Consider the following 26,658-nt stretch of genomic DNA (forward strand, 5'->3'; position numbering starts at 1 on the left):
AGTCTCGCCTTTCTCAGACAGCACGTTTGGGATTTCGGTAAAATAAACAATTTTTAACGAAATGACAAATTGGTATTTTGTTGTCATTGATATATATAAGTTGTTTTTATACTTATGGACGAAACTCCTTTAGCTTTTTCTTGAGTGTGATTTAATTGAGTATATAAAACAGAAAATACACTCAAATTTATCATATCGGGTTTCATTCGGTTTCAATAATTAATTAAGTACCGCTGGTTTTTTACAAGAAATGGTCAGAGATTGCATAATTGATTTTGCATTTTGTTTAATTCGAAGTTCCATTATTGTGATTTCTTTTTTTCAAACAATTGAATATTTCAAGACGATATAACATCCTTTGGTTATTATCAATTTGGTTACAATGGTACAATTATATAATTGATTCTCTTTTATTTTTTATTAATATTTTGCTTATTTTACTACATTTCCCAATTTTCATATATTTCTGTGTTTCTAACCTATTTTGACAACTAATTATTTAAGTACGTGATGTAATGAAGTTTGACGTGATTTCTCAACATTAATGAACACATGGAAAAGAAAAGGCATGGCCCATCCTGGAGCGAGGCCCCTAGGCTGAAATCTTTTGTTGCTTTCCCCACGGTCAGACTTTTCACGGGCCCGTCTATAATTAATTTATAGCGTGAAGAAATAAAAAATTATGAGAATTGTCCCGGACCCCTAGGTCTAGAGCCCTGTCAGTCCCGCCCTTGGGGGCAATGGCAAAAGCTATCAAATAATTATTCCCAATTCTTAAGTAATATAGCCACATTACTTAAGAATTTTAATTATTTATCTCTGAAAGAGAGTTATAAAAATATTTAATTTTGTTTACTTGATTTTTTTTAATTTTAAATATCCCGTGCTTACCATTCTATAAAAATATAAAAATACTGAAAATATTGAAGTTTCATAAATTTATTTCCTTTGAAACAGAAATGCTTATTTATTATATACGCATTGAATATAAAACTTATATAGTAAGTAAGCCATAAGCATGAATTCTTATTATTTTCGATTGGCCTCTAATTTGTTGTTTAGGTCGAGGCCCCAAATAAATGGAAGCTCTGGGCGTATGCCCCATTTACCCACGTAGAAATCTTACCCAGGACGTAGATATTATTTAGATTTATGTAAAATCCATCAAGTCTACTGCTGTTATTTATTTAACGACGATTATGTTGTGAGCATAATGATAAACAACTTTTATTTTATTGCTTAAATTCACGGGTTTTCTGATTAATAAATGGTCTAAGTCAGTGTCAATGGTATAAGTCAACCTATCCGCGAAGACGGGACAGTTTTCCTTCAGGCAGATTTTTAAATATATAATAGAAGTACGGTCGAATCCAGTTTTAACGTATACCGTTACAGCAAAAAAAAAAATCTCGTTTTAACGAACACTTTTCTAATCCCCCAGATAAGTTTACATAAGAACAATGCGAAAACTTAAAACTCCTTTATAACTAAATTTTGTTAAAACGAAGTGATTTCTCCTGTCTCTTGGAGTTATAACGGGATTCGTTTGTATTAATTATGTTCAAATCAGTTTAATTAAGAAATTATACCCATACACGGTAACTTAATGGTCCGCCGAAGTATTTCAAGCATTTTAGGATTCAGAAAGGTTGAGACACGCTGTGATGCACTTCATGACCATACGTTTATGACATCAATTGCGGCATTTCTTCTTCCCAGTTGTCACTTGGGCCTACCGTTAACCTAAGAAAAAAATCATTACATACAAGCTTCATTCAGATTTTTTCAGAAAAATTCATACTGAATAAATGGAGCACATGACAGAAATCACGTCACGTCAACACTACTCGTCTGCAGCACTTTTCTTTTTCGATTAAAATAATAAGGCTCCTTCGATTTGTGCCAGTTCCGAGTTTGCCGTACCAACCGCAGAATCCTTGGCGTGTTCGCGGTGCACCTGCGGCATTCCACGGGAACGATACTGGTGCCGGTTCTGGATCGGTTGAGCGATCGGTCTCTCCCTTTCGCTGCGGTGCTGGTTCAGCCCACAGCCCGCCGTGCCCAGTTCTCGAAGCGACGTCCTGCCGCTAATGATTTGAACAATGCTCATCAATTTAACGATTTACGAGTTAGCGAGTTTCTGAGTAACTCACTCGTTCATTTGCTCACATGCTAACTCATTTGCTCACTGGCTCACTCACCTGCTCGTCCACCCACTCACGATATCAATTTGTCGATGAATTGTTTGTCGGTAAATTTCGTAGTGGTGAATTTTTGTCAGAGAATTTTCCGGTGGTGAATTGTTGGCGATGAATTTTCCGCACACGCTATTTTACATCAATGAATTTATTATTACATACCATGTTTTACCATTTAAGCCCCGTTTACATGTGCGGTAGCATTGGGAGCGCTGGCACTCGCTAGACGACTTTTTTTTCCCTAGTAGGGAAAGACATGGGAAGCAAGAATTGCCCCTTTAGAGAAATATAGATGGCTTTTTCTCTCGGCCCAAGATATCAAGGAAACAGATATTTTCTAGGTATTATGCTGAGGTGAACTCTGAGAGAAACGTCATCTTGTCCCCTCCGGTCCTTATTTGTTGAGAATACTTTAGGGACGTAACCTCCGTTCCTATAATCCCTTGCGCGGCGAATTGAACCGGCCGACCCACGTGACCCTGACGACATCTGTAAAATGGGGTTAAAGTACCGGTTCATGTAAACGGGTTTTGGTGAAAATCATTGAAGCCGGGTTTAAACGCGCTTTTTGCATTTCCCATGTAAACGGGGCTTCAATGCTCTGTAATCACCAGAATCAGTATCGAGAAACATATGAGACCTAAAAGCATACGCATGATTTGCGAATACCATGTTTCAGCATGAAAGTCAATTCATCTTTAGCTGCCCAAGCAGATTCCATTTAAGCTTTCTAAATTTTAAGCAGACCAAATGTCTCTACACCCAGTGACATGTTTAAACTCCACGGGGGAAGACATTTAATTTTAGTGATGTCTGGGACTTCCCTCAATAAGATACGATATTTGGTGTTTTAACAATTCCTTTTTGGGCTTCTTTCGAATGTCTGAAAAATATGCTCACATGGTTGACGTAAAGAATTAGTGGGCTCTGCGATTTTTTACATTTACTGCCACATACAATTCGATTAATTGAAAAAAATATATACAGGGTGCATAAAACCCTGGGGGTGCATAGTATTTTATTGGTGAACCGTTGATTCTAGAGGTATACTGTACTTACAATTAGAAAAAGTTTCCAAAAAAAAACAGCATTAAATGTGGAATAGCCGTTTTACCAGCATTTGACGCTGTTTTTTTCCCAAATCTCCTCCTTTTTCCAATTCGAATATGTCAGTGAATATTGCACTTAGAAACGTGGAATATTTTTTTTTGGCATCTGGAGAGACAGGGCAACAACTTTCTGATTTGGTTTTGGGGCACACGGGGCCTGTATAAACAGTTAATTTTTTTTTATTTTAATAACTATTCGACCTCTTGAAACATGGATGATATATCTGAGTACTACACGTTATTTGAAAACTTTTTCTAATTGTAAGTATACCTCTAGAATCAACGGTTTCCCAATAAAATGCCATAGCCCCTGTTTGCCATGCACCCTGCATATTGATTTACGTTGTAGAATTCGTATGTAATCTACGTGGCCATTACAAATTGTAGTCAATATGGATACTAAGATATATTTCTGGACATATTTGCTATAGAGGTTGACAATTACCCGAGTAATGCCTGGAAAATGAAAATTTATGTCGCGTTCAACGGGTGGAATATTTTGTACTTTGTCAACATTAATTTGGAGATTATTAGTAATGAATCAATTGCGGACAGTTATAAGGACGCTATTGGTATTGTTTATAGTTGATAGGTAATCAATCCTCTGCTGAATGAATAATAACAGTACCGTCAGCAAAGGTGATGATCCTTATATTTATGGGGATTTATAATAAATTTATAAATATTAACAGTCCTAAATTCTAAATCTACGGAACCCCTCTGATTATCTCCCTAATATTATTTGGATATACATTTGAGTTTTTGAATTCTGCCAGAAAGATAAGATTGAAATCATTACCTCTAATTCTATCAAGTACAACTGGACAGCAAAATTTCATGATTAACACTGTCAAATGCATTTCTTATGTCAAGAAAAATATCTATGAATTTTTAGGTTGATCTATATATATCTATTTCTGTAGATGTACTCAGTAAATGTTCAGAACAGCAGATTCTGTGTTTTAGAACGAAACCATGTTGATTGTTAGACAAGAATTTATTGTTATTTTAAAAGATCGTGATCCTAGTTTTAATACTTGTGCAAGCGTTTCAATTATTTTTGAGGTAGATGATAATTTTGAGATAAGCCTGTAGTTGCTTAGCTATAAATGGTGAGAATTAATTATAGCTGATTTTGGAGATACTGGACGTTTCCTCTTTTTATGCAATTATTAATTATATGTCTGCAGTTGTAACATACATTCAGGAAAACCTCTGAGAATTGCCCAGATTCAATTTGCCCAGAATTTGCCCAGATTCAATTTGCATGGCAATGGAAGCATTTGCTCAGAGCCCTTCATTGCTGGGGCTCCTAAAATTTGAAAAACATTCACTGAATATCAAGGAAACAGTTATTTTCCGGATATTATGCTGAGCTGGCATGCCCGGTATGCAAGAGGGCCTGGGTTCGAGTCCCGACGGAGACGTGATGACTTTTCTTTCCGAGCTCACCTCAGCATAATATCCGGAAAATAACTGTTTCCTTGATATCTCTGGCTGAGAAAAAAGCCATCTATATCTCTCATTCACTGAATAATCAATCATTTTTGAAAATAGTTGCAGGAGCCCCTCCTTGCTCTGTCCAGGGCCCTTTTCATGCCAAAATTGGGTGACTGAGGGAAAATTAGTTTGTTATGTCATCGGTTATTCTGATACACGTGACTCATTCAAAGAGCCTGTTGTAGAATATATATTGAAATGACCAAGAGATTTTACATTTTGGTGAAGCTCTATCACGACACAAGAAGTAATGATGGTTAATATTAATTGTTCATACTAGTTTTGTGCTCTTCGAGGGGCATCTGGTAGCTTATCGAATCATTAGAACATCGCTCCCGCACCGCAAGTCTCTGCTGCAGCCACTCACACTAGATTTACTACTTTCAAAAAAATACGCAAGTGTGTGTTTATGTATGATGATAAATCCCCTTACAAATGGCAGCTCTTACTGTTCGTAAATAAGACATTCAAGCTAATATTTATGTAAGTCTAGAAGAAAAAAAATGTTCAAAGTTTTCTTTGTCACACTTATTGAAAAATAATGCTCATGAATATAAATGAATACATAAAATTATATAATTCGAATGAAGTTAAGAAAGAGTTGTTAACTCGCAATTCATCATTTTATGCTTCCTTAGGAGCATTCATTATACAGTTTTGCAGCCTTTCGGTTTTGCTTGGATTACCGTTTTTTGCTTTGATCACCACCATGGGCTGTGAAATCGGTGCTGGCATGATAGGAATGTGGAAGATGTCACCACTGCTGAAAGGTAATAAGATAAGACTTTAACATACATATGAAGAGATGGTATTTTTTCGGCCTGAAATATACTGAGAAATTGAATTTTCTGGGTGTTATGCCGAAACTGATATTTGGAAAGAAAAGTGATTTGTCTCCTCTGGGAATCAAATCTGGGTCCCCTTGCACACTTGCCCGGTATGCAAGGGGACCCGGGTTCGATTCCCGGAGGAGACAAATCACTTATCTTTCCAAATACCAGTTTCGGCATAACATCCAGAAAATTCAATTTCTTAACATACATATTTTGCTTCGCGTATTTTGTACTGACTGATGAATGAATTTCTTCAATAAAAGTAGAAACAAACCTAAAATTAAATATTGAGTGAAAAGGCTATATTCAGAAAAGTACAGTCTCATGTCAGGATACTCACCGAGTATCCTGAGTTTACCCGGTATCCAACTACAAGTTTCAATCACTTGTAATTGATGAAATTAGCAAATGGTTTAATATTATTTTTTACTCTCTGGACTTTAAGATTGTAAAGAATAAACTGATTTCTTGAAAACAAGTGCAAAAGAGAATTATTTCTCAACTAAAATATGACAAATGGAATATCATTTCTGGATTCAGTCGGTAAATGACTTTATACACTACCTAGAACAACCTCAAACAATATGTTCCGTCTGAATTAATCGGAAAAAAATGAATAAATTAACTACGACATGCTGAAAAAAATCTGATATATAATGTTCATATGTTTAAATTAAAATAGCAACGTCTTTTAAAACATTTACATGACTTGCCATTGGACGTCTATAGTCAAAAATTATTGAAGTAATTTTTACTAAGCCAATTTCACGACAGGCTGGCCAATTTCGTGATTGCCCAGGAAGGTGACTGATAGAAATATGTAGGAAGTACCAGAAATCTACCACCATAATGAGTAGGGTGTTAGAATACGTCAAGACAAACAGTTTTCTAATACAACCCAGGGTCGCAACCACAGAGTAATAATACTATAGAGTGCGCGCGAGGGGTTACAATGTGAAGCAAAGATCCGGAGTCACGTGACTCCGGTCGAAAGGCTGGTCAGGGAATCTCTCTGGCAATGCTTTCCTTATGGCTACTCGTATGACGATCTACACGCGCTGTCTTATTTTTGATTAGAATGGCCAACACTTGCGCAGCTTTCGGATGTTCTGAGCGGTTTAGGAAAGGGGGACCAGTATCCTTTCACAAGGGAATACTTTTTTGCTTATTCCTCTTCTTATAAATTAAAAATTGGAATATTAAATTGACGATCCAATGGATTTCTGACGTAATCTCAGTTTTTAACGACTCCATTTTGGATTTAATTCAATTAAAGTTCCAAGTTTTGGTAAAATTCAAATGTCATGAATCATTATTAAATGTTTTAATAGAATTTTTGGCAATAAATGATTGAAATTGTGAGTTTTATGAAGTTTTAACTGAAATATACGTCTCCGCAAGATTTGGCGAGATTTGGCGAGCTAGTGAGTTCATTCGAGTTTTGCTCAACTTGGAAGAAAATATGCTTTTCAGAAGGAGAAATTTATGAAAAATATTCTATTTAAATAGAATGTGAGGAAAACTTCCCCCCCCCCTCTAGACAATTGCAGTTTTGCATAAAAATAATAGTATTTTTACCCCTCTTCACACCTGAGATAAAACTATTACAGAAAAGAAATTTTTTTATTCATTAATTTATGTTTGTTGTATGTGAAATTGCCGCTTCAAACAAGAAAATTAATTATTCAATTGATTTTTTGAGTCAATATCTGTACTAAGACCTGAAGTCATATATTGTGTACCTCAGATGTTATCTTGAAAAAGAATCATTCTAAAAACGATTTAATACCTTAAATTAAGATTAACATGTGCATACTTTTGGAGCGAAGAGATTACATATATATATATATATATATATATATGTGACATGTGTAAATATTATATTATATATATGAAATATTATATCCTAAAATATTATATATATATATATATACACACTTTAAATTATTACATATATACTCTACATGGAATTTTAATTCTTATAATTTAGAGAAATTGATGATGAGATTCTGTAATTTTCTTGAGTAAAATCTATTTTAATCCTGAAATATTATGTAAGTGTTTACAGTTTTGTGTGATGAGGTTATAAAAGGTTTTTCAGGAATGTTAGAAATGAAACTTTTTCTTATTGTTTGAATATTATTTCATGACTGAATATGGTATGAGTGTGAATGTGTTACATTACATAACATAATATGATGCATTATAATTAATTATACATTAATTATGAGTATATAGAGTAATTGTAATGTTCTGGAAAGATATATTTTTGTTTTAATAACCCCTCGTATAAATAAATTTTCGAAATTAAAAGCGACAAAGTGAATGAAGAGAATATTTAAAAATATAAATGAATTAGGCTTTACAACATATACGTTGTTCCGTTTTCCAATATTTGTTTATTTTATAGAATTTATTTTTTCAAATCTGATACTCCCTAAATATTTCACATAAAAATGAGTGAAATTCATTGAAAAAATGAAGGAAAGTTTTCATCAACTTGATCGAATTGAGTCAAATTTCGTTACAGCAACATCCTAGCTTCTGCGAAAACGCGCCAAATGTAATAGCGCAGAACCTGTTCTTTCCCCGACAATACTGCTCATCTTTTCTTCACGTTCGACAAGTTTTATGAATAGCGTGCGCGGTCTATTTATATCTTAAGTCCATGGTCGCAACTCACTTATTCATGGGGAGGGGGATGCGTGCATCACCTCAAACCAGAAGTCGCAAAATATAGCAACCTTACTCATGTGATAGGGACCGACAGGGGCATTTTATACAGGGTGTGAGAGGAAGAAAATCCAGTCACAGGTTATTGCGAAGGGTAAAAAATCGTCCCCTTTCTTCTCTAACTGTATCGTGGGCGCGTGTGTGTAGGGGAGGATTATTCCCTTGTGCACAACAAGGGCTATTTTGAACCATTTCTTTCCTCCTTTATTTGGCGTCAGAGGCTTCAATTGCATGTTAGCATACGCTAAATACAAAATTCATTTGCGACCCCAGATTTCATACGGTACCCCTGTCTTCTAACTTCCAATTGAAAGTTGTTTCCTGTATCTTCTGAGCCCGGGGAAAAATGCATGTTCCTATATAGTGCTATATTTTCTGAGATGTTTGAGTTCAACTGTCGTTAAAATAAGAGAAATAACAACATATATTAAGGAACAAATTCGAGAAAAAAATTCGAAACGTTCTTTTCCAATTGCAGTTTGTTAAAACTTTTCTAAATTCTGAGTCGTTTCAACTTTCAATCAACAATATCTCAACGAATATTGCACTTAGAAACATGGAATTTTATTTGTTTATTTTCCTTGGGAGAAGAAAGGAAGGGCAACAACTTTTTAATGGAAGGTTAAAAGACGACAGGACGTATAAAAAGTTAAATTTCATATTTTCATACATACACTTCTTCTATCTTCTAGTAAAACGAATGACTTATCGCCGCTGTGGTGGTCGAGTGGTTATAATGACGGACTCGCGATGCGCGGATCCGGGTTCGAACCCCACAGTGGTGGTCGGCTGAAGTTGGTTTTCTGTGGTTCCCAACTTCAAGGCGCAAATGCGAGCCGATCTCCCCGTTAAAAAATCTCGCCACAGAGAGCAACTGTCCTACAACGAAAAATCATTCAATCATAACACTTCAGGGGGGGGCGGAGTGCATGTGTGGTGTAGTAGTAGTAGGTAGGACCTCCAAAAAATGGTTCGGAGATCCATGATGTTCTTAAGTCAGCCACCTCGTTGGGCAATGTGGCGTTGTATTTGTATTTGTATATTTGTAAATGAACATGTCATTCGAATACATTTTATAAATGAAAGTATGTTTTTATAACCAATGGTTCAAAAGCTAAAGGGTGATGACTTTACACCTTGTATACGATACCTAATTTTTTTTCTACATAATTAGCTATGTTAAGTTTACTTCCATATGTTCTCTATTCTTTCTCACAGGTTTAGGAATAACATTGCAAGTATACTACCTGATTACCTGTGTATTCGAACAATCAATTTACTCTTGGATACCTTCGCATTTGTATTACGCGTTACAGAGTAGTGGTAACGGTTACATGTGGTCTAATTGCTCGAGCCATGCCTTCCAAGGAGGTAAACGTTACCGATATTTTTCAATAATATAGAATTCTGTTTTATGTGGGAATTGAATAAGATTACACATAATGTATCAAAATTAACATCGTTAGTTTGTTGTTTCCCCTAATGTACTGTACATAAGTAATAAAGTGATTTCAGATCGTAAAAGGTACATGTTACAATACCCATGTAAGAGTATATAATTTTGACTGAAAACTATTCTGTTTGGGACATCAATCAAAGTTAGAGAGGATGCGTTTTAGTATTTTATTATGATAATAATAATAACTGATGTGTAATATTTTTCATCTGTTTGTTAAAAAAAAAATCCTTCAAAAAAAGTCAAAAACTAACATTTATTTCATTTCAGAATGCACGCCTGATTCTGATTGCTCGAAACTCAATGAAATAGCCTATAACTTGCAAAGTTACTGGAAGTAAGTTTTATTAAATTTATGATTCTGTATTGATGTATTACAATTCAAATTTACTTTATTATAAAAATGAATTCTCGTTCGTATAAAAATGCAGGTAGCTTAAAAAATGAAATCAAGCTGTTTAAAACACTGTCTGTTTTATTGCATTTCCGGGAAAGGAATTTTGAATGAACTATATACGTTTATAACTAGAGTCCGGAAGTTCAGGCGAAATGCCATAAATGTTTTTTTTTTTTTTGCTTATTTTCAAATCTTTTTTTGTAAAAACGCCTTTTTTGAATTTTTCCTGCCATAAATATCTATTTTAACATTCCTTTTTTACGTGTATTCGTGAATTTCAGCGGCCATATTCTGTAGAGCTTGGATATTTTGAGCATTGGAGAACTTTAAAAGAGTCTTTCTTTTCAAAATCTTCAAATCTTAGTATTCATTATTATCAAGAAGCCCCCTCCTCCTTCCAGTCACATTTAAACGCAAACAGGTGTAAATACCTGATGTATAGAAAACTTGGCATTGCCATGCATTAACTTTACTTTGGTCGGATGGTATTAGACATGAATGTTTTTGTTTCAGACGAACGCGTCTGAAGTTTGTTTCGAAATTAGAAGTTTGTTCCTCCCATGCTTCACATAGCATGTCTTGCTCGCACATTGAACTGCATTGTATTTATATGGGTGACTGATGACTATCCTAAGAAGTCATTATTTATTGACATAGCTCACACGGGGAGAGGAAGAAGCTGACAGCGTTCTGGGCTGGCATCTGATGGCCCAAGTTGTTTTGATTTTACATTTTTTTACGCTATAAGTGCACTGCAAAACAACTGTGGCTATTTATTTTAGATACATATCCAATATTCGATTAAACCGATCAGAGCCGCCCTCAGAGGTCTATGACAGGTACGGCCACGCCGGGACCGGCGCTTCAAGGAGTCCCACATATGTGCCAATATAAATTTGAAGAAAATAAAAGTTAATTTTTTTACAATAATAAAACAAGTAGGTCTGTTTCAACTATAAAAATTATGATGAATATTACAAATAATACAACAAAATAAACGAGAATTATTCGTGGGAGGATTCGAAGGGTGATCTCATTTTCTCTACGGGCTCCACGTCTGATATAACGGTGGTCTGAAACAGATCTGATTCTGAGGGACCACAAACACTTCCTTTTTTTGGCATAAAATCAGTTTAAAACAACTGCATTATTATTCCTACTTAAACTAATAATTGACATAGTAGATGAAGTAAGTGTGACCAATGTTTTAGCCGGTTTTCAGACCCTTAATAACATTTTTTTTTCTTTTTTGACACAAAATAAAGTGTTCCAGACTCTGCCACGAAGCTGGGCTGGAAGAGGTCTCGGCAACGGGATAAGTCCAGTGGCAAAGTTCTGGCGTTCATTCATTCAGACCCTTAATAACTTAGCTTTTAGTTATTTTTTCTTTCTTCGATTAATAAATAATTTTTGGAAAATAATTAATACACATATATTTTAATAAATAACTTTCTTTCTTCGATCATAAACGCTTTTTTAGTGCCTATTTTAAGAATATTTTGTGCCCTTTTTGCCGGCCTATTTTGACAATTGTCAGTGCCTAAACTTCCGGGCTCTATTTATAATATTTAGATTTGAAATGTTTTATTTTTCATTCAACAAAACAATGGGGTTTTTTTTAAACAGACGTTGCAGTATTTCTTTTTTCACGTAGATGTAATAAATATTCTTCTATACTTATCAGGAGTTTTATTTTAAGGTATGAAATGCTAGGAGCGCACAAAGAGACAATGATTGACGGAAAGCGTTTCTTCAGTCTGATTGCAATATGGGTCCTCACACTCTTATTTTCGTGCAAACGATTTAAATATTTTGGAGCAGTAAGTGAATATGTGAAGCAGTGTTTGAACATGAATTAAATACAAATTTTAACAAAAAGAAATAAAATTAAATATTTTGTTCCCTTTCCGTATATATTCTGTAAAATTTTACTTTGATTTATTTTCAAAAAACACCTTAAATATTTCGAAAGATCTCGAAGGCATAATGCTGTTCAATATTTCATATCAATTTATCGAACTAAAGTGAAGCAAACATTACAATTCAACGTTATTATATTTTTTTTTTCTTTCTGATGTGTATTTTCCTCTTACAGATAGTCTTATTAACGCAAGGGACGTATATGATACTGTACATTGTGTTGGTTGAGAAGATGGTGGCAACATACGAACTTAGTTCAGTGCTGGGAGATGATTGGATCGATATCATTGCAGACCCATACGTATTAGTCTCTCAGAATATGTTTTATAAATTTCATTTATTTTTATTTTTCAACAGGAAATGAAGTAAATTAATTGAATGAATTCCGTTTTTATTCGATATAGTAACATAAAATATTTTGCTTCCAATTTTTATAAATAAAACTAGGCGTTATTAGTGTGTGAAATTTATTCTCTCTAGACCAGAGGTTCCATCCAAGTATTTCGACATGGGAAGGGGTTAACATGCAGATTTTCAACGACACAATAGCCTGAGCCACCAGGTGGTTATGACACGTATTTCTTGATTGTCCAAGGAAGCTTCCGGCGTGAAACTATTGGCTGAATAAGCACTGGAAGCATTATCTGACAGGAACTTTATGACGAGCACGTCTTGTGGCAGGTGCCATCTATCTCCTAGATAAGCGCGGTCTTAGTAGAGGTTTCTCATCCTGTAGAAGCTGGGTTTAAACTCAAGAATCGACTTAATAGAATTATCTTAAATTTTTCATATTTTATTTATGCCACAAAAGTCCCTTTTTTGTTTGCAAAAAATATTCACTTCTATGAATCAAATCATATTTCTTTTTTGTATTGAAAAATACCAATCTTCAGAGTTGGTTCCGCACTTTACGGGAAGTTGTCATGACATGGATTGTATATGGAGGAGTTACTATGCACCTGAGCAGCCTTATTCAAAAGAAAAAGCATCTTATGAAGTAACTATCAATTTATTTTTGTTATTAACTTTTTTTTGTCAAAAGCAATTTAGATTAAATTTTTTTTCAGTGAATATTTATCGAGGTGTATATAGTATGTGCATTCTTTCTCAGCTTATAAAAATATTATACATAGGCGAATCACATTACTGTGGCCACCATCTCTTTTGACATCAATTGCGAATTGTTAATGAAATAAGGCAAAAGTCATGAGTTTTGGCTTAGTGTGAATATAAGGTAAAATGCAAAAAAAAAAAAAAAACCCCAAAAAAAACATGGGTTTTAAAAGCTATTTACTAGATTTAAAAAAGAGAGATATTCGGTTCATCACCTAACCATTTAAGCATGTCTGAAAACTGGACAGTTTTCAAAATATTTCTATACCGTAAACGCAGGCTACTTGCTGACTACTTCAGGTTCGAATAGTAGCTGGCAATTCCACCAGGCCGTAGCACTATTCTGGCAAGCCCACCTTCAATAGAGTTTGAATATTCACCACTAGGTTGCAGCAGTGCAGTTTTCATAACCCGGTTAATTTCCTCTTTTTTTTTTTGTTGTTGTCAAACTTTTGTTTATACAAAGAATCCAGTACATGTTTTAATTTAGGTAAGTACCAAATTTTAAAACCAATATCATCCTAATAAAAAAATACATAAAATGCTTTTGTTGAAATATCAAGGTCTTTTGATAGAATGCATTCATCAAAAAATAGTACTGGTAACTCCGAAAAACGGGTTACTTTGTCCCAAAAAAAAGTGGGAAAAAAGTAGTGGAAAATGCTTGAGCCAACACCGAGAACTGGTAGTGGTAAAACTAAGAACAAGTCTGTTGACGAAAATGAGACATTGGAGTCAACTCAGACAAAAACTGTTGAAGCCCAGTCACTAAAGCACCCGGGTTCGACTTCTGGCCGACGCAATTGCATTTTATGCCCGAGCGTCGTAGTGGTAAGATGCTCGTCTTCCACTATGAAGGTTACCGTCAAGTTCCCCGGGTTCGAATCCGGGCAAAGAACATCAGAAATAAGTTATTTACCTGCTGAACCTGGGGCGACCACCGATAGATGGCGCCTTCATTTCCTACTCAACTCCACTGGTTGGAAATTGCCGTATGGCGATAAATGGCCGGAGTTGGTGTGCGGTAAAGTAGTCTCTAAAGGACGCTTTGAAAGAAGGAGGAGATATTGAAGTAGTTGCTTGTGTGTGGAAGGGATAATGCTTTTCAGGACTTGTTATGAGCGTAGCAGAAACTGGCACCATTATGGAGCCTACAAAAGGGCTTGGAAATGGCCTTCAGAAAAAAAAGACACCTTTTTTTTGTAAATGGTCTAATATCGCACAAGTGGTGAAGTCTTCAAGATTATTGAAAAGAGAACTTTTTTAGTGAATATTGCTTTGCCAATTTTATGTTTTTCCTTTTTTCCATGGTAAATATAGCTTATATAGATGTTATAATTGTTATATCAAGTTGCGCAATGGAATACGTCCATCAGAACGGGCGCTACATAGGCTAGGTCTGAGTAGTTTCTGCATACTGACACTACTCAGATCTATATAGCGCACGTTCTGGTGGACGTATTCCATTGAAACTTGGTATGTACGCTATATGGACCATGGGAAAAAGGAAACTGCAATAAAAAAGAACAACTTTTTCATCTGGTGATCGGAATTTGAACTATTTTTATTGGATAAATTTCTCTCCCATGGTCTCATTAAGATGTTCTGAAAATTTTTCTGTATTTTCGATTGAGTTTAGTTTTTGAGGAAAACTACTCTCTCAGAGTACGGTTAATTATAAACACTCCGTACTTCAGTGAATGTTTATTACCTTCAATGGGGTGCACGGGATCTTCACGAACGGTAATAGGATGCACCTTTTCTCCATGAAATGTTAAAAAATTATAAATAGCATGACCAAAACATGCCTTTTTTACCGCACACCAACTCCGATTAAAGATATATTGCCATGCAACAATTTCCAACCGGTGGAGAGAAATGAAGGCGTCATCTATCGATGGTCGCCCTAGAATCGGTAGGTAAAGAACTTGTTTTTGATGTTCTTACCCGGATTCAAACCCGTGGACCAAAGACAGTAACCTTCGTGGTAGAAGACGAACATCTTAGCACTCGGGCGCACCAATGAAAGTCTGGTCCCCTAGTTGTCCATATGTGAACCCAATTAAACACATTTGGACCCAACTCGATCATCATCCTTCTTTCTGAAGATCTTTCGTCGTCCACTTTCCAGAAAATATTGCATGGACTTCAGCCTGCTTGGATTTAGATAATTGTAACAACCCTGCTGCATCTTATTGTGCCCCTCTCACGCCATCTTGCTGCGGAACAGACCTCACAAAACCCGTGTTTCTGAACATAAGAAGGTGGTGACATTAATGTGACGCGACTATGTGGTATTCGTATAATTTTGATTACATTTTTCTTTTCAATTCAAATTTCAGGTACATGATGGGAACGCTTGTAGTTTTTGCTTTGTTTTTGTGTCTGACTGGTACCTTTGCCCTAAGCTTGCGCAACGCCTTCGAAAAACATGATGTGTCTTTCGAACCTACTCTTATCAGTTAGTTACTTATAAGTAGTTACACATACATTTTTCTGATTCTCTCTGATTTGGCATGAATGAAATTTCTGATTCTTTCTGATTCTGTATGAATGAAATTCCTGATTCTTTCTGATTCTGTATGATTGTAATTTCTGATTCTGTATGATTGTAATTTCTGATTCTGTATGATTGTAATTTCTGAATCTATATGATTGTAATTTCTGATACTATACGATTGTAATTTCTGATACTATACGATTGTAATTTCTGATTCTGTATGATTGTAATTACTGATTCTGTATGATTGTAATTACTGATTCTGTATGATTGTAATTACTGATTCTGTATGATTGTAATTACTGATTCTGTATGATTGTAATTACTGATTCTGTATGATTGTAATTACTGATTCTGTATGATTGTAATTACTGATTTTGTATGATTGGATGATCCGTATGGATGGAATTTCTAATTTTGTATGAATGAAATTTCTGATTCTGTATGGGCATTTTGCCTGTTGTGGCCTTTGTATTTGTATCATACTGTATTTATTTACGAAAAAATAATTCTAACCCTTATAGGTAAGGAAAGATCCAATGAAATGGTATCATTGATATACGACGCTTCTTGTGAGCACGACGATTATATGAAATTTACATTTGTGAGCTATTTTACCGGTGACGGTTTCGTCGATTTAGACACCAGTCAACATTATTACCAAAGGATGCGCCTTTTAAAGGAATTGTTGCCTGCATTCGCTGCAGTCGAAGGGCCAAATCAGCTATCGCCTTCAACGGTGGTCGTATTTTACATCATTGTATTTGGTTTTCAAGTGAATCATCTGGTAAATCATAGGGCTATTGTATAGTATAGTTCGTACATTCCATTCTATGGACTAGAGTAAATATTATCCAATTTCTATAAATACGACTACCAAGTCTGTTTCATGTAATGCATTGTCAAATATAAACTACAAATTTGTGTGGTTTTTTTAACCAAGAAACATATAGGGTATAAAGTTAAGTTCCTTATACGCCCCTTTAACTTCTAACCGTTGGTTATAAAAACATGCATTCAATTAAAAAAAGTGGCCAAAATAACGTGCCTATTTTAGAGATAAGACATTTCTTTCACTAGGTGCCGTATATGTACCAAGATACAAAATTAAATTTTTGTATGGTCCTTCTGTCCCCTAACTTCCAAGTACAAAGTCGTTGCCTTGTCTCCGTTAAGACCAACAAAAAAAGTACATGTTTCTAATTGCAATATTAGCTGAGATATTAGAATTCAAAAATCACTGAAAATGAGAGAAAGAACAGCATATATTAAGCGACAAAATGAAGAAAGAATTCGAAACATTCTTCTGCAGTTGCGGTATATTCATAGATATAAGATTACATAGACTGCTTATCCTATTGTCTGGTTTCCCTCTTTTTCTGAAGCTCGCACACCCCACGTGACGGGTTGAAAAACAGGAGCGTGGTCTTCATAACTTGGCGCGCTATCTCGGTACTTGGCGCCATCTTTCTTGTAATGCACGGAGGGTGGGTAAAATTTAGATTAGTTACATTTAAAATTAAATAAGATTTGAGATTTCTAATCAATATTTGGAAAATGACTCTATTTTTGCTTGATAAATTAATTCCTTATTCACCCTATTATTCCGTTTCTTTTTTCAAAACGCCTCCTTCTTAGCTCAAAGAACTTTTTATACAAAAAATAATCTTATCATAATCTGTTTTTGAGAATCGATTATATAGATTCCAAAAAAAACCAAAAAAACCACCCTCTACTAATAAGTCAAAAATATGTTCTACTCAGAGTTCAATACTCTTTTAATTTAATAAGTAAATTTTTTAAGGGAAGAGGAACAATTTTGAACAATAAGAAATAGTTTTGCAAACATTTAATTAAATTTTGTAAGATTTATGCGTGAGCTGGGAAAAGCAAGATTATCGTTCCTATGAACGATAATCTTGCTTTTCACACAAATGTTCACAATTTAAAATTTTCTAAAATAAATTGGTTGAAAAGTCCAGCTCACGCATAAATCTTACAAAATTTAATTAAATGTTTGCAAAACTATTTCTTTTTTATCAAAGTCGTTTTTGAAAGTGCATGAGTGCATTTTTCATTCTGAAAACAAGACGTGAAAAAAAATCGCCAAATGACGCCAAAAATGTATTTAGCCGAAGAGTTCCGAATAATCAATTTAAAAAAATATTAATTTCAATTATATTCATTTGAAATGAGGCACAATGATGGTCAACATTCAAAGTTACGTGAAAGATGCATTTCTAGTTATTAAAAGGCGAGGAACGTATTCTTTTAGAAACAAAATATCAAGCGAAGAATGTAATAAAGAAACATATAATTGAGACTAAAAATAATATATACTCGAAAAAAATGCAAAATAAGACTTTCATATCTAAGATGTTGTTGTCACCTTTGATAAATCTTTAATCGCTTTCAACAAATCATTGGTATTTTGTCGTTTCGGAAGAATTTTTAGGCATTCGAGCGATTCACCCAAGGAGTGCACATCTGAATAACGAGGATCTCTTCTTTCCACTCGTAAAAGTACGCACTCGTCACTATGTTTGGTGCAGGAAACCCAAAACAACCCTGCATGTGCAATCTAGTAGTTATATTGCTGTATATCTACAGGGTGTTTAAAAGAAAACATCGCCAAAATGAAAGGGCAATTGAGGCATACGATGACAATCCAAAATCACGTAGGAACATAGGTACCAAGCGCTATCGGGGCGTCGTTACATTACACACTTGCAAATACACCTGGTTGAGTCATGCACCTGGTACTTTTTGAGAAGGTGCGGCAGTCCATGCACCGTCGATGTAATGCGTGTGTCAATGCGTCTGGTAAAAACTTGGAGAATCTAATTGTAGTAGAATTGTTCCTAAATAAATTATTGTAGAAGGATTCTTCTTCGTCGTCCTTCTATTGCGTAATATTTTGAATGACGTCTTCCAGATGGCGTTTGCGCATATATGTTCCTATGTGGTTTTGGATTGTTATTGCATGCCCAAATTACCCTTTCATTTTTGCGATTTTTTTAAACACCCTGTATAAGTATATTAAAACTTTTCTAAATTCTTAGATGTCCTCTTAACTTGGAATTTAGAAAGGGGAATCGCATACGAAAAACAAGAGATACAAATATACCGAGATACAAAATTTTGTATGTCGGTATATATAGCCCCTTGACATAAGGGCCACGTTATTTAAATACTTTTTCTAATTGAAAGTGTGTCTGTAAAAAAAATCATAGGTTCAAAATTAAACGGGGTGTATAAGGACTTCACTATTGCACCCTGTACAATTCGTGTGTTAACGAGATGACATGTTATTTCAGGTGGGTATGTGGTGCTGCTTCGAAGATACGTTACATCATTCCTTGAAAAATTATATGATTGTTTCTAGATCATCGATTTTTTTGGCTTTAGTTGGAGTATGTTTGGGAGTAAATTTCGTACAGAAGGTAAACTTTGAACTATTTTAGAATGTTATTCATTGAACAATAAGAAACATATATACAATGCATGCGATCTAGATCAGTGGTTCTTAACTTCTCGTAGTCCGGGGATATTCTAAATATACCCGTGGACGCACGGGTGAAAACCAAGAGGAAAGGGAAATATGATTGTTTGTTAAAGGAGCCAGAGAGAACTGTGAAAAACGAATTTGGGCGTGTGACGAAAAATATAGCTTTTAACCCTTATATGGTAATGACGAGATATCTCGCTAAGCTTGATGTCAGATACAAATAAATACAAATACAAAGGTCACAACAGGCAAAATGTCAAAGAGGTGGCTGAAAAAGATTCCCATAAAAAATATAGATGTCAGATATGTATAACTAAAATACAGCAACCCAAAATGAGCAATTATCATGAAAGTCTAATACACACTAAACTAAAACGAATTATTATGGTAAAATAAGCTAGTAATTCTAGGAGCTTTTTCCTTCTATCTGCATGTATCAGAATGAGCTGACCAAACTCACAAATGGATGGGGACAAGTACGAACTCGACTAGGTTAGACTAAAGCTGGTGTTGATTGTGTACATTAATGTAAAATAAAAAAATCTTCAGTATCTCTCACCCTCCTGTAGATCCTCATTTATCCAATATTGAAGCTGTTCATTTTAGCCTCCAGTCGGTTATTGTCTTTTTTATAGTGCTACTTGGAGTTTAAAAACATATATTCAAATTTTGGGCCATTTCTGGAACGAATTACATGATTTTCCATAAAAACCTATGGGAAACCACGTTTCGGCAAACGAACATAATTCTAGATCGAATCATCTTCGTTAGCCGGGGAACACTGCACATGTCCCCAAAACATCACTTTTCTCATCACGGAGCCCTATGAGATTGAGACGGCCCTTGCGTTAAACCTCAACAAGAGGAAAGCTCACTGAAGCTCAAGGGTTCGAAGATCGACCTTCTTTATAAAATTTTGTTCGGAGAGAGAGAAACGAGTCATATTTTTGTACATTGTATAAAATTTCTTTGACTAATTTTACTTAAAAAAAATTAATTTAATTAGTAGAAAAGTTCTCGACTTCCCTAGACAGAGGCATATTTACAGGCAGGGGCAAACGGGCTATAGTTCGGATGGGCGACAAATTTGGGGAATATTTAGTCAAGAATATGAGTGCAACGAAACTATAAATTTATCCTTTGGTCCTAGATAAGGGCGGAGTGGACGAGGGGTTATGGATAAGACAGGGTGGCCAGGAGAAGTAAATATGATCCAAAGATCATGGGCAAATAAAGTTAAGAACACTGGTCTAGGTGACACAATAAAAATATATGTATATAAATAATTGTTTTTATGGATGTGTCATCCTCACACATTATGAAGATTTCCATGATTTAATATTGTTTTTCCATAGATGTCGATGACATCCGTGTTTTTCTTGGACGTTACGCTTTCATCCGTGTGGTGGATTTGCTTGTTGTTTGCGTTCCTTATAGGAGCGGTAATGATTCTAAACAGTTAGTATAAATCCCCTGACTTATACTTTACATTATGCGATGACATACTATACAGTGAACCCAGAAAGTCCTTAATAGGCCTTTTTTCTTCTCAAGCTCTGGTTATAGAAACATACTTTCAGTTTAAAAAAAAGTATCCAAATAACGAGCCCAATTCTTTTACGTGGGGCTGTAGATACAAGGTGCATAAGTAACAGGGCGTATGACATGTTACTGGAGCACCGTTGGTTCTAGAGGCGTCCTTCTAATTAGAAAAAATTATCCAAATAATGTGCAGTACTCAGATATGCCATTTATATTTCAAGGGGTTGCATAGTTTTTAAAATAAAAAAATTAACTTTTTATACAGTCCTCTCATGTGCTCAAAAACTCAATTAAAAAGTTGTTGCCCTGTCTCTCTTGATGCCGACAAAAACATTTCACGCTTCTAAGCTGGGCAAAAAAAAAAACAGCTTTAAATGCGGGTAAAATGGTTTAACCGCATTTAAAGCAGTTTTTTTTTCTAACTTTCTTCCGTTTTTTCAAATTCGAATATCTCAGTGAATATTACACTCGAGACATAAAATTATTTTTGTTGGCATCAAGAGAGGCAGGGCAATAACTTTGTAATTGGGTTTTTGAGTGCACGGGAGCGGTATAAAATTTAATTTTTTTTGTTTTAATAACTAAACAACCCCTTGCAACATAAATGAAATTTCTGAGTTCTACACGGTACTTGGATACTTTTTCTCTTGGATTAACGGTTCCCCAGTAAAATGCCATAAGTTATTTAGAAAGATTACAATTAGAAAGTTCTTTCCCTGTTTCTTTTGAGCCCAACAGAAAAAATCCTTAGACGCATTTCAGCTAAAAAAAAGGTAGTATCAGCTAGTTGGTTCACTAATTTTGCTATTAAGGTTTGCCAGAAACATGAATGTGTATCCCCTATTGAAACATATTTTACAAAAAATTTTTAAGTAAACAACTTCCGTAGGGTAAGTACACATGGGTACATGTAAGTACAAACATGGCTAGAGTAAACATTCAAACGACGTTTTCGAAGTTTTTGAAATTTGCACATTCATGTGTCTGGCATAAAGGGGACGATATACGACCTCATGTAAAATGAATGGCACGTCTGAAATGACACTTCTTATTGAAAGTATGTTTCTATGTAACGGTTGAGAAGAAAAAGGCCTGGATGAGGACTTTCTATGCACGAAATAAATATGCATTAATACTAATTCGTGTAAATGATTTAATTATACAGTTGATCCCGCTTTAAAACGTTCCGACTTCAAACGTTTCCCCCGTTTAGTACGACTTATTTTTTCGGGGCCTCCCCTACTTTTACTCATCGAGAATACCCGTTTAAAGCATTTTCCCGCCTGCAACGTTTTTCATGACGGGTTTTCGGAAAACGTTATAAGCGGGATCAGCTGTGTTTCTACTCATTCTCCAATGGTTTGCACTTTCCGTCTTCCAGATAAGATGGAATCGCATAGGCACGTCGTTAATTATTTTGTCGGACGAGGAAATGTGCTCCACAAGGTGTTGAAAGTCTTCTTTGGTCAATTGCTTCCACTGCTTTTAGTGGTGAGAGAAATTTTTCATTTTTCTAATTATTAATTCGATTTTTTTAATAGCATAAAAAATAAAAAAGTTGTCGTGAAAAACATCGAAATATATACACCTTTCAAAACTGACTCTAATAAACTCTAATTAGACATGATCTCCTTAATGGTTCTTTTTAACCTGTCTGAAAACAAGAAGCATTGAAAGATACATGAAATGTTATTAGTAAAAAGATATCGGGACGTACAATATACAGGGTGTCCCGTAAGTCCTAATTCAGCCTTTATCCAATCAACCGTTCGTCATAGCAGTATGGTTCTAATTTAAAAAATGCTCAAAATGTGTTTAGAAATCACCCTGTACCAGTTCTGAGAGTGAAAATACAATGTGTCACAAAATAAAAAAAAATCTTAATTTTTATACTGTCCCTCCCTCTGTCCTCTAACTTCCAATTAAAAAGTTGTTGCCCTGTCTCTTCTGAGCACAGCAAAACAATTCCGTGTTTTTAACTGCAATATCTGCTGAGATATTTGAATTGACGTATCGGAGAAAAGTTGGGAAAGGACAGCATAAATGAGGGAAAGAAGCAATATCCGTTAGTTCACGCTGTTCTTTCCCAACTTTTCTCAGATTTTTGAACTCAAATATCTCCGCGAATATTACAGTTAAAAACATGATTTGGGGAGGGGGGGGGGCTCGAAAGAGAAAACAACTTTCTAATTGGAAGTTGGAGGACAGGGGGACAGTATAAAAATTTAGATTCTTTTTTATGACACTGTATCTTTACTCTCAAAACTGATACTGGGTGATTTCTGAGCACAATGTGATCATTTTTTAAATGGAAATAATACCTCTACGACGAATGGTTGATGAGTTAAAGGCCGAAGTAGGACTTTCAGGACACCCTGTATATTGTACGTCCCAATACCTTTTTTAATGGAAGGTAACTTGAGTAATTTGCGTATTATTTATATATACAAGGTTCAATTATAGTTGCTTTTCATTACTAAAAATTAGTCTAATTAGTTTTTTTCCTTTTGTATAATAGCTTATATTACTTTGAACTATAGATTCTTACTGTTATTTCTGCCTAGAATGTCAATGTTATTGAATCTCTCTCAACTGGGTTTTTTTTTTTTCAATTTTCAGTTGGCTGGAATTATATGCCTTTTTGAAGACGTCCTAACTTATCACGTCACGTGGCCAAAATGGTCAGCAGGCCTACAGGCACTTCATCTATTACTAATAATTGCACCCTTTGGCGTAATTGCCGTCAATTTTATTTTGGAGTTCAATAAACTTCACGGCTCTGTCTACGAGGTACAGTATCAGCAATGTTTATTGATAATTACGCCTTATATTAATCTATCTGTAGTTAGACAAAAATCTAAACCTATGGGATGGAAAACTAAAAAAAAAAAATCTACCAAAAAAATTAAAAATTAAGGCAAAGGCTCCTTTTGCCAACTGTTTTTAAATTTTTCAGGCAAATATCTGCATGCAAATTTATATATGTAAGGGGTTATAGAAACCCCGCGATTATATTTCGCTTGGTGACGTAGATTACAGAGTGTACCATAAATTCGTAAATAGTTTGAAAATTCATAAAAATTGAACGAAGTGGTATATTTCAACACGGTTTGCGGAAAAGTTATTCTCATTAAAGGGGATTTTTTTTTTTTGGTAAAGAAAAAAATTAGTTCAAGTTTTCGTCGATAGAGGACGCTGCACAAAAGTAAATGACTGGAAATATACTAATCAGAGTCCTATAAAATGCAGGGTGTATGATTATAACAGCTCTTTTCTGAATTTTCCTGTTACTCAGCGCTTATATAAGGTTTTCATTGCGATGTTCACTTTGGTGAATGAAGTGAACTAAACACCAATTCCCATATTGGTGAAGTTGTTTTACCTCAGCCACGAATCGCCGGCTGAAGCTTTACGAACGTTTTAGACAGAGAAGATATTAAAAAAAGTCTCAGAGATCCGGACTCTCCTGCTCGACTGGTTTCCCTGGCCTTCTACCGAAAAAAATTTGAATATTTATGCACAAAAAAAATTCCTTTTCTTAAAAATAACTTTTTCGCAAACTGCATTCAAATCTACCAATTCCTTCAATTTTTTAAAATAAATTTTTAAATTACTTGCAAATTTATGGGATACCTCAAACAAGTGCTGAATTGTGTAAAAAATTTAAATTTGAATAAATTTTCTTGAAATTTTTATTTTTTAGAGACTCATCAACATCTTCGAACCAACACGCCTCACAGCTCTCCCTGTGCATCATGAAATTGATATGGTGGAGCTAGATGTATTAAGCGTTACTCCACCTTCTACTCCACCACCACCATATTCAGAAATTGATGAATGTCCCATGTAATGGATCTGCTGTTGTTTTATGAAACGAATGTTTCATTAATATTGAACTTTTTTTCTATTTTTAAATTTTACTACTTCTGTTATCTTCTCATTTTGTAAATATCTAAATTTTCTGTCTTTTTTCTCTAGTCATTAAAATAACATGCTGGTTATTTTTCGATATAACCTTCAGAGAGAAATCTGAAATTATGAATGTTTCCAAGATATTTCTCCAATGGGACTTTGGTCTTTTTTTTACGTGTAGATTTCGTGGTTTGAACAGGGTGCATGGTTTCTATGAGCCTGGGGCTGACAGGGCTCTAGCCCGGGTTCCCAAGACGATTTTTTCTTCATTTTTCGATTTTTCACCTATTCCTATAAAGGGGGCCCGTAAAAAATTTCTAACTATGGGCCACGATAGGGTGTCCCGTAATTCTTTGGGAAAATATGATTTTGCAATATTTTCTCATCAATTATTTCTTTAACGGCATTCTAACCGTGTTTTTTCTATGGGCTTTTTGTCTGCATCTTTGTCTCAAATTTGACTTTCACTTTTATTTAAAAATTTTTAAGAAATTTGATTATAATTTAACTAGATAAATTGGAGATATGAGATGGCATCATCGAGGGTTTTTCGATGTAATTTGTAATACCGTAAGATATCCGTCCTGTTTTGTACATGAAGAATTAATATTTTTCCTACTTTTTTGGATAGAGACGAAAAATATATAGTAACCGCAACATATTTAAAATTATGTTGGGAGTATGGACAAAATAAAAACAACAGACATATTTAAACATACATTTTTAAATAACAATCTGGGAATGTATTTGATCAGTAAAATTCTCAGACCAAAATAAATGATTTGCATTTTTCGAATGTGTCAAATGTACGAATTTGTATATTTTTATGGAATTCCTAATATGTTCCTTGCTAGGGATATAAACATTCCATTAATTATAACGTCTATCTGTTTCATTTTCGATGTATTTTCTCATGAACAGATGAATAAATTTTTTTGTTTCTTGAGTTTGATCGTATGTCGTTTTTTTGCAATCATAAATTTTATTTTAAATGAAATGGCCTAGAAGCGAAATTCGAATTCCCTGTGTGCGTGGGCCTGTGCAAAAATAAATTCTAATTACTATTGCTGATGCATGATTACTTGATGATGAACTTGTGTGTTGACTAGAGCTGAGAAATCGATTAAAAGTTTTAACGGATTAATCAAAAAATTTCAATTGCTTAATAGAATGATTAATCGAATTTTAATCGAATATTTTTCGTAATCATATAGTATTAGCTGAACATATATATATTTTGTCAAAACCTTTAATTTCTTCACTTGAACCTTGCCGTTTTTTTTAAAAATCTGTTATTTTAGGTTAGTCACTGATTTCGAAACTACTTTTGATCATACTGTTGCTTGTTTTCTTAGAAACTATTCCCAAATGTTACTTGTGATGTTTTTAAAAATACAGAAAACTACCGTTCACAGTGCAGACAATAAACTGAAATCAATAATTTTCGTCGAATGAATTTGTATTTCCCCCCATGCCGAAAAATTTGATAAAAATATTGATTGAGATATTTTTAAATATGGTCACTTATCCGAAATTTTATACAGTGAAACCTCGATATAACGATACTTTGCAAAACAAGAAAAAGTATCGTTATAGAGGGTTTATTGTTAAATCGAGATGTAGCATTATCATCAGTCACACCACCAAATTTTTGCTGTCGTTGGCATCTTTTTTGAATTGGCGTTATTAGTACCCCCATAAAATGCATTTATAAATATTTATTCGCAGCAATAAAGTCTAATTAGTAAGTCGATTCATAAAATTTAGTTAGTTTTTTTATTCCGTAAAGTGGGGGGGGGGGGTTATTGCACAACGCTACTATGTACTGCAAAGAAAACAGCTTCACGGCAACTTCATTAACAATTTCGGAGGGTAGATAGTAAAAAATTCCAATGCTATTAAACACCCTCGAAGGAACAAAAACTGGTAAGGAATTT

At 34.6% G+C, this 26,658-nt stretch overlaps 1 protein-coding gene across 1 annotated transcript; it reads left to right on the top strand.

Moving 5' to 3' along the window:
• The first annotated feature begins 5,516 nt into the window (after positions 1 to 5,516).
• Positions 5,517 to 20,735, top strand: LOC149084957 (sodium-dependent transporter bedraggled-like). Its single transcript, XM_089233826.1, has 8 exons — positions 5,517 to 5,577; positions 9,592 to 9,744; positions 10,100 to 10,166; positions 11,926 to 12,046; positions 12,322 to 12,447; positions 13,040 to 13,143; positions 15,602 to 15,720; positions 20,623 to 20,735. The coding sequence occupies exons 1-8, from the start codon at positions 5,517 to 5,519 to the stop codon at positions 20,733 to 20,735; spliced, it is 864 nt and encodes a 287-aa protein (XP_089089952.1).
• Positions 20,736 to 26,658: the final 5,923 nt, after the last annotated feature.

Source organism: Pholcus phalangioides, unplaced genomic scaffold, assembly GCF_987345545.1.
Source record: "Pholcus phalangioides strain wild (caught in Gottingen) unplaced genomic scaffold, Ppha-v1.0 ptg000007l_1, whole genome shotgun sequence".
NCBI lineage: Eukaryota > Metazoa > Arthropoda > Arachnida > Araneae > Pholcidae > Pholcus > Pholcus phalangioides.

What these genes read in the sequence shown, in the direction of transcription:
- LOC149084957 (XM_089233826.1), top strand. Translation starts at nt 5,517, where the DNA reads ATGGGCTGTGAAATCGGTGCTGGCATGATAGGAATGTGGAAGATGTCA. An exon ending in AACTTGCAAAGTTACTGGAA is followed by an intron (nt 10,167 to 11,925) that starts GTAAGTTTTATT and finishes TTTTATTTTAAG; the next exon opens with GTATGAAATGCTAGGAGCGC. An exon ending in GATTTAAATATTTTGGAGCA is followed by an intron (nt 12,047 to 12,321) that starts GTAAGTGAATAT and finishes TTCCTCTTACAG; the next exon opens with ATAGTCTTATTAACGCAAGG.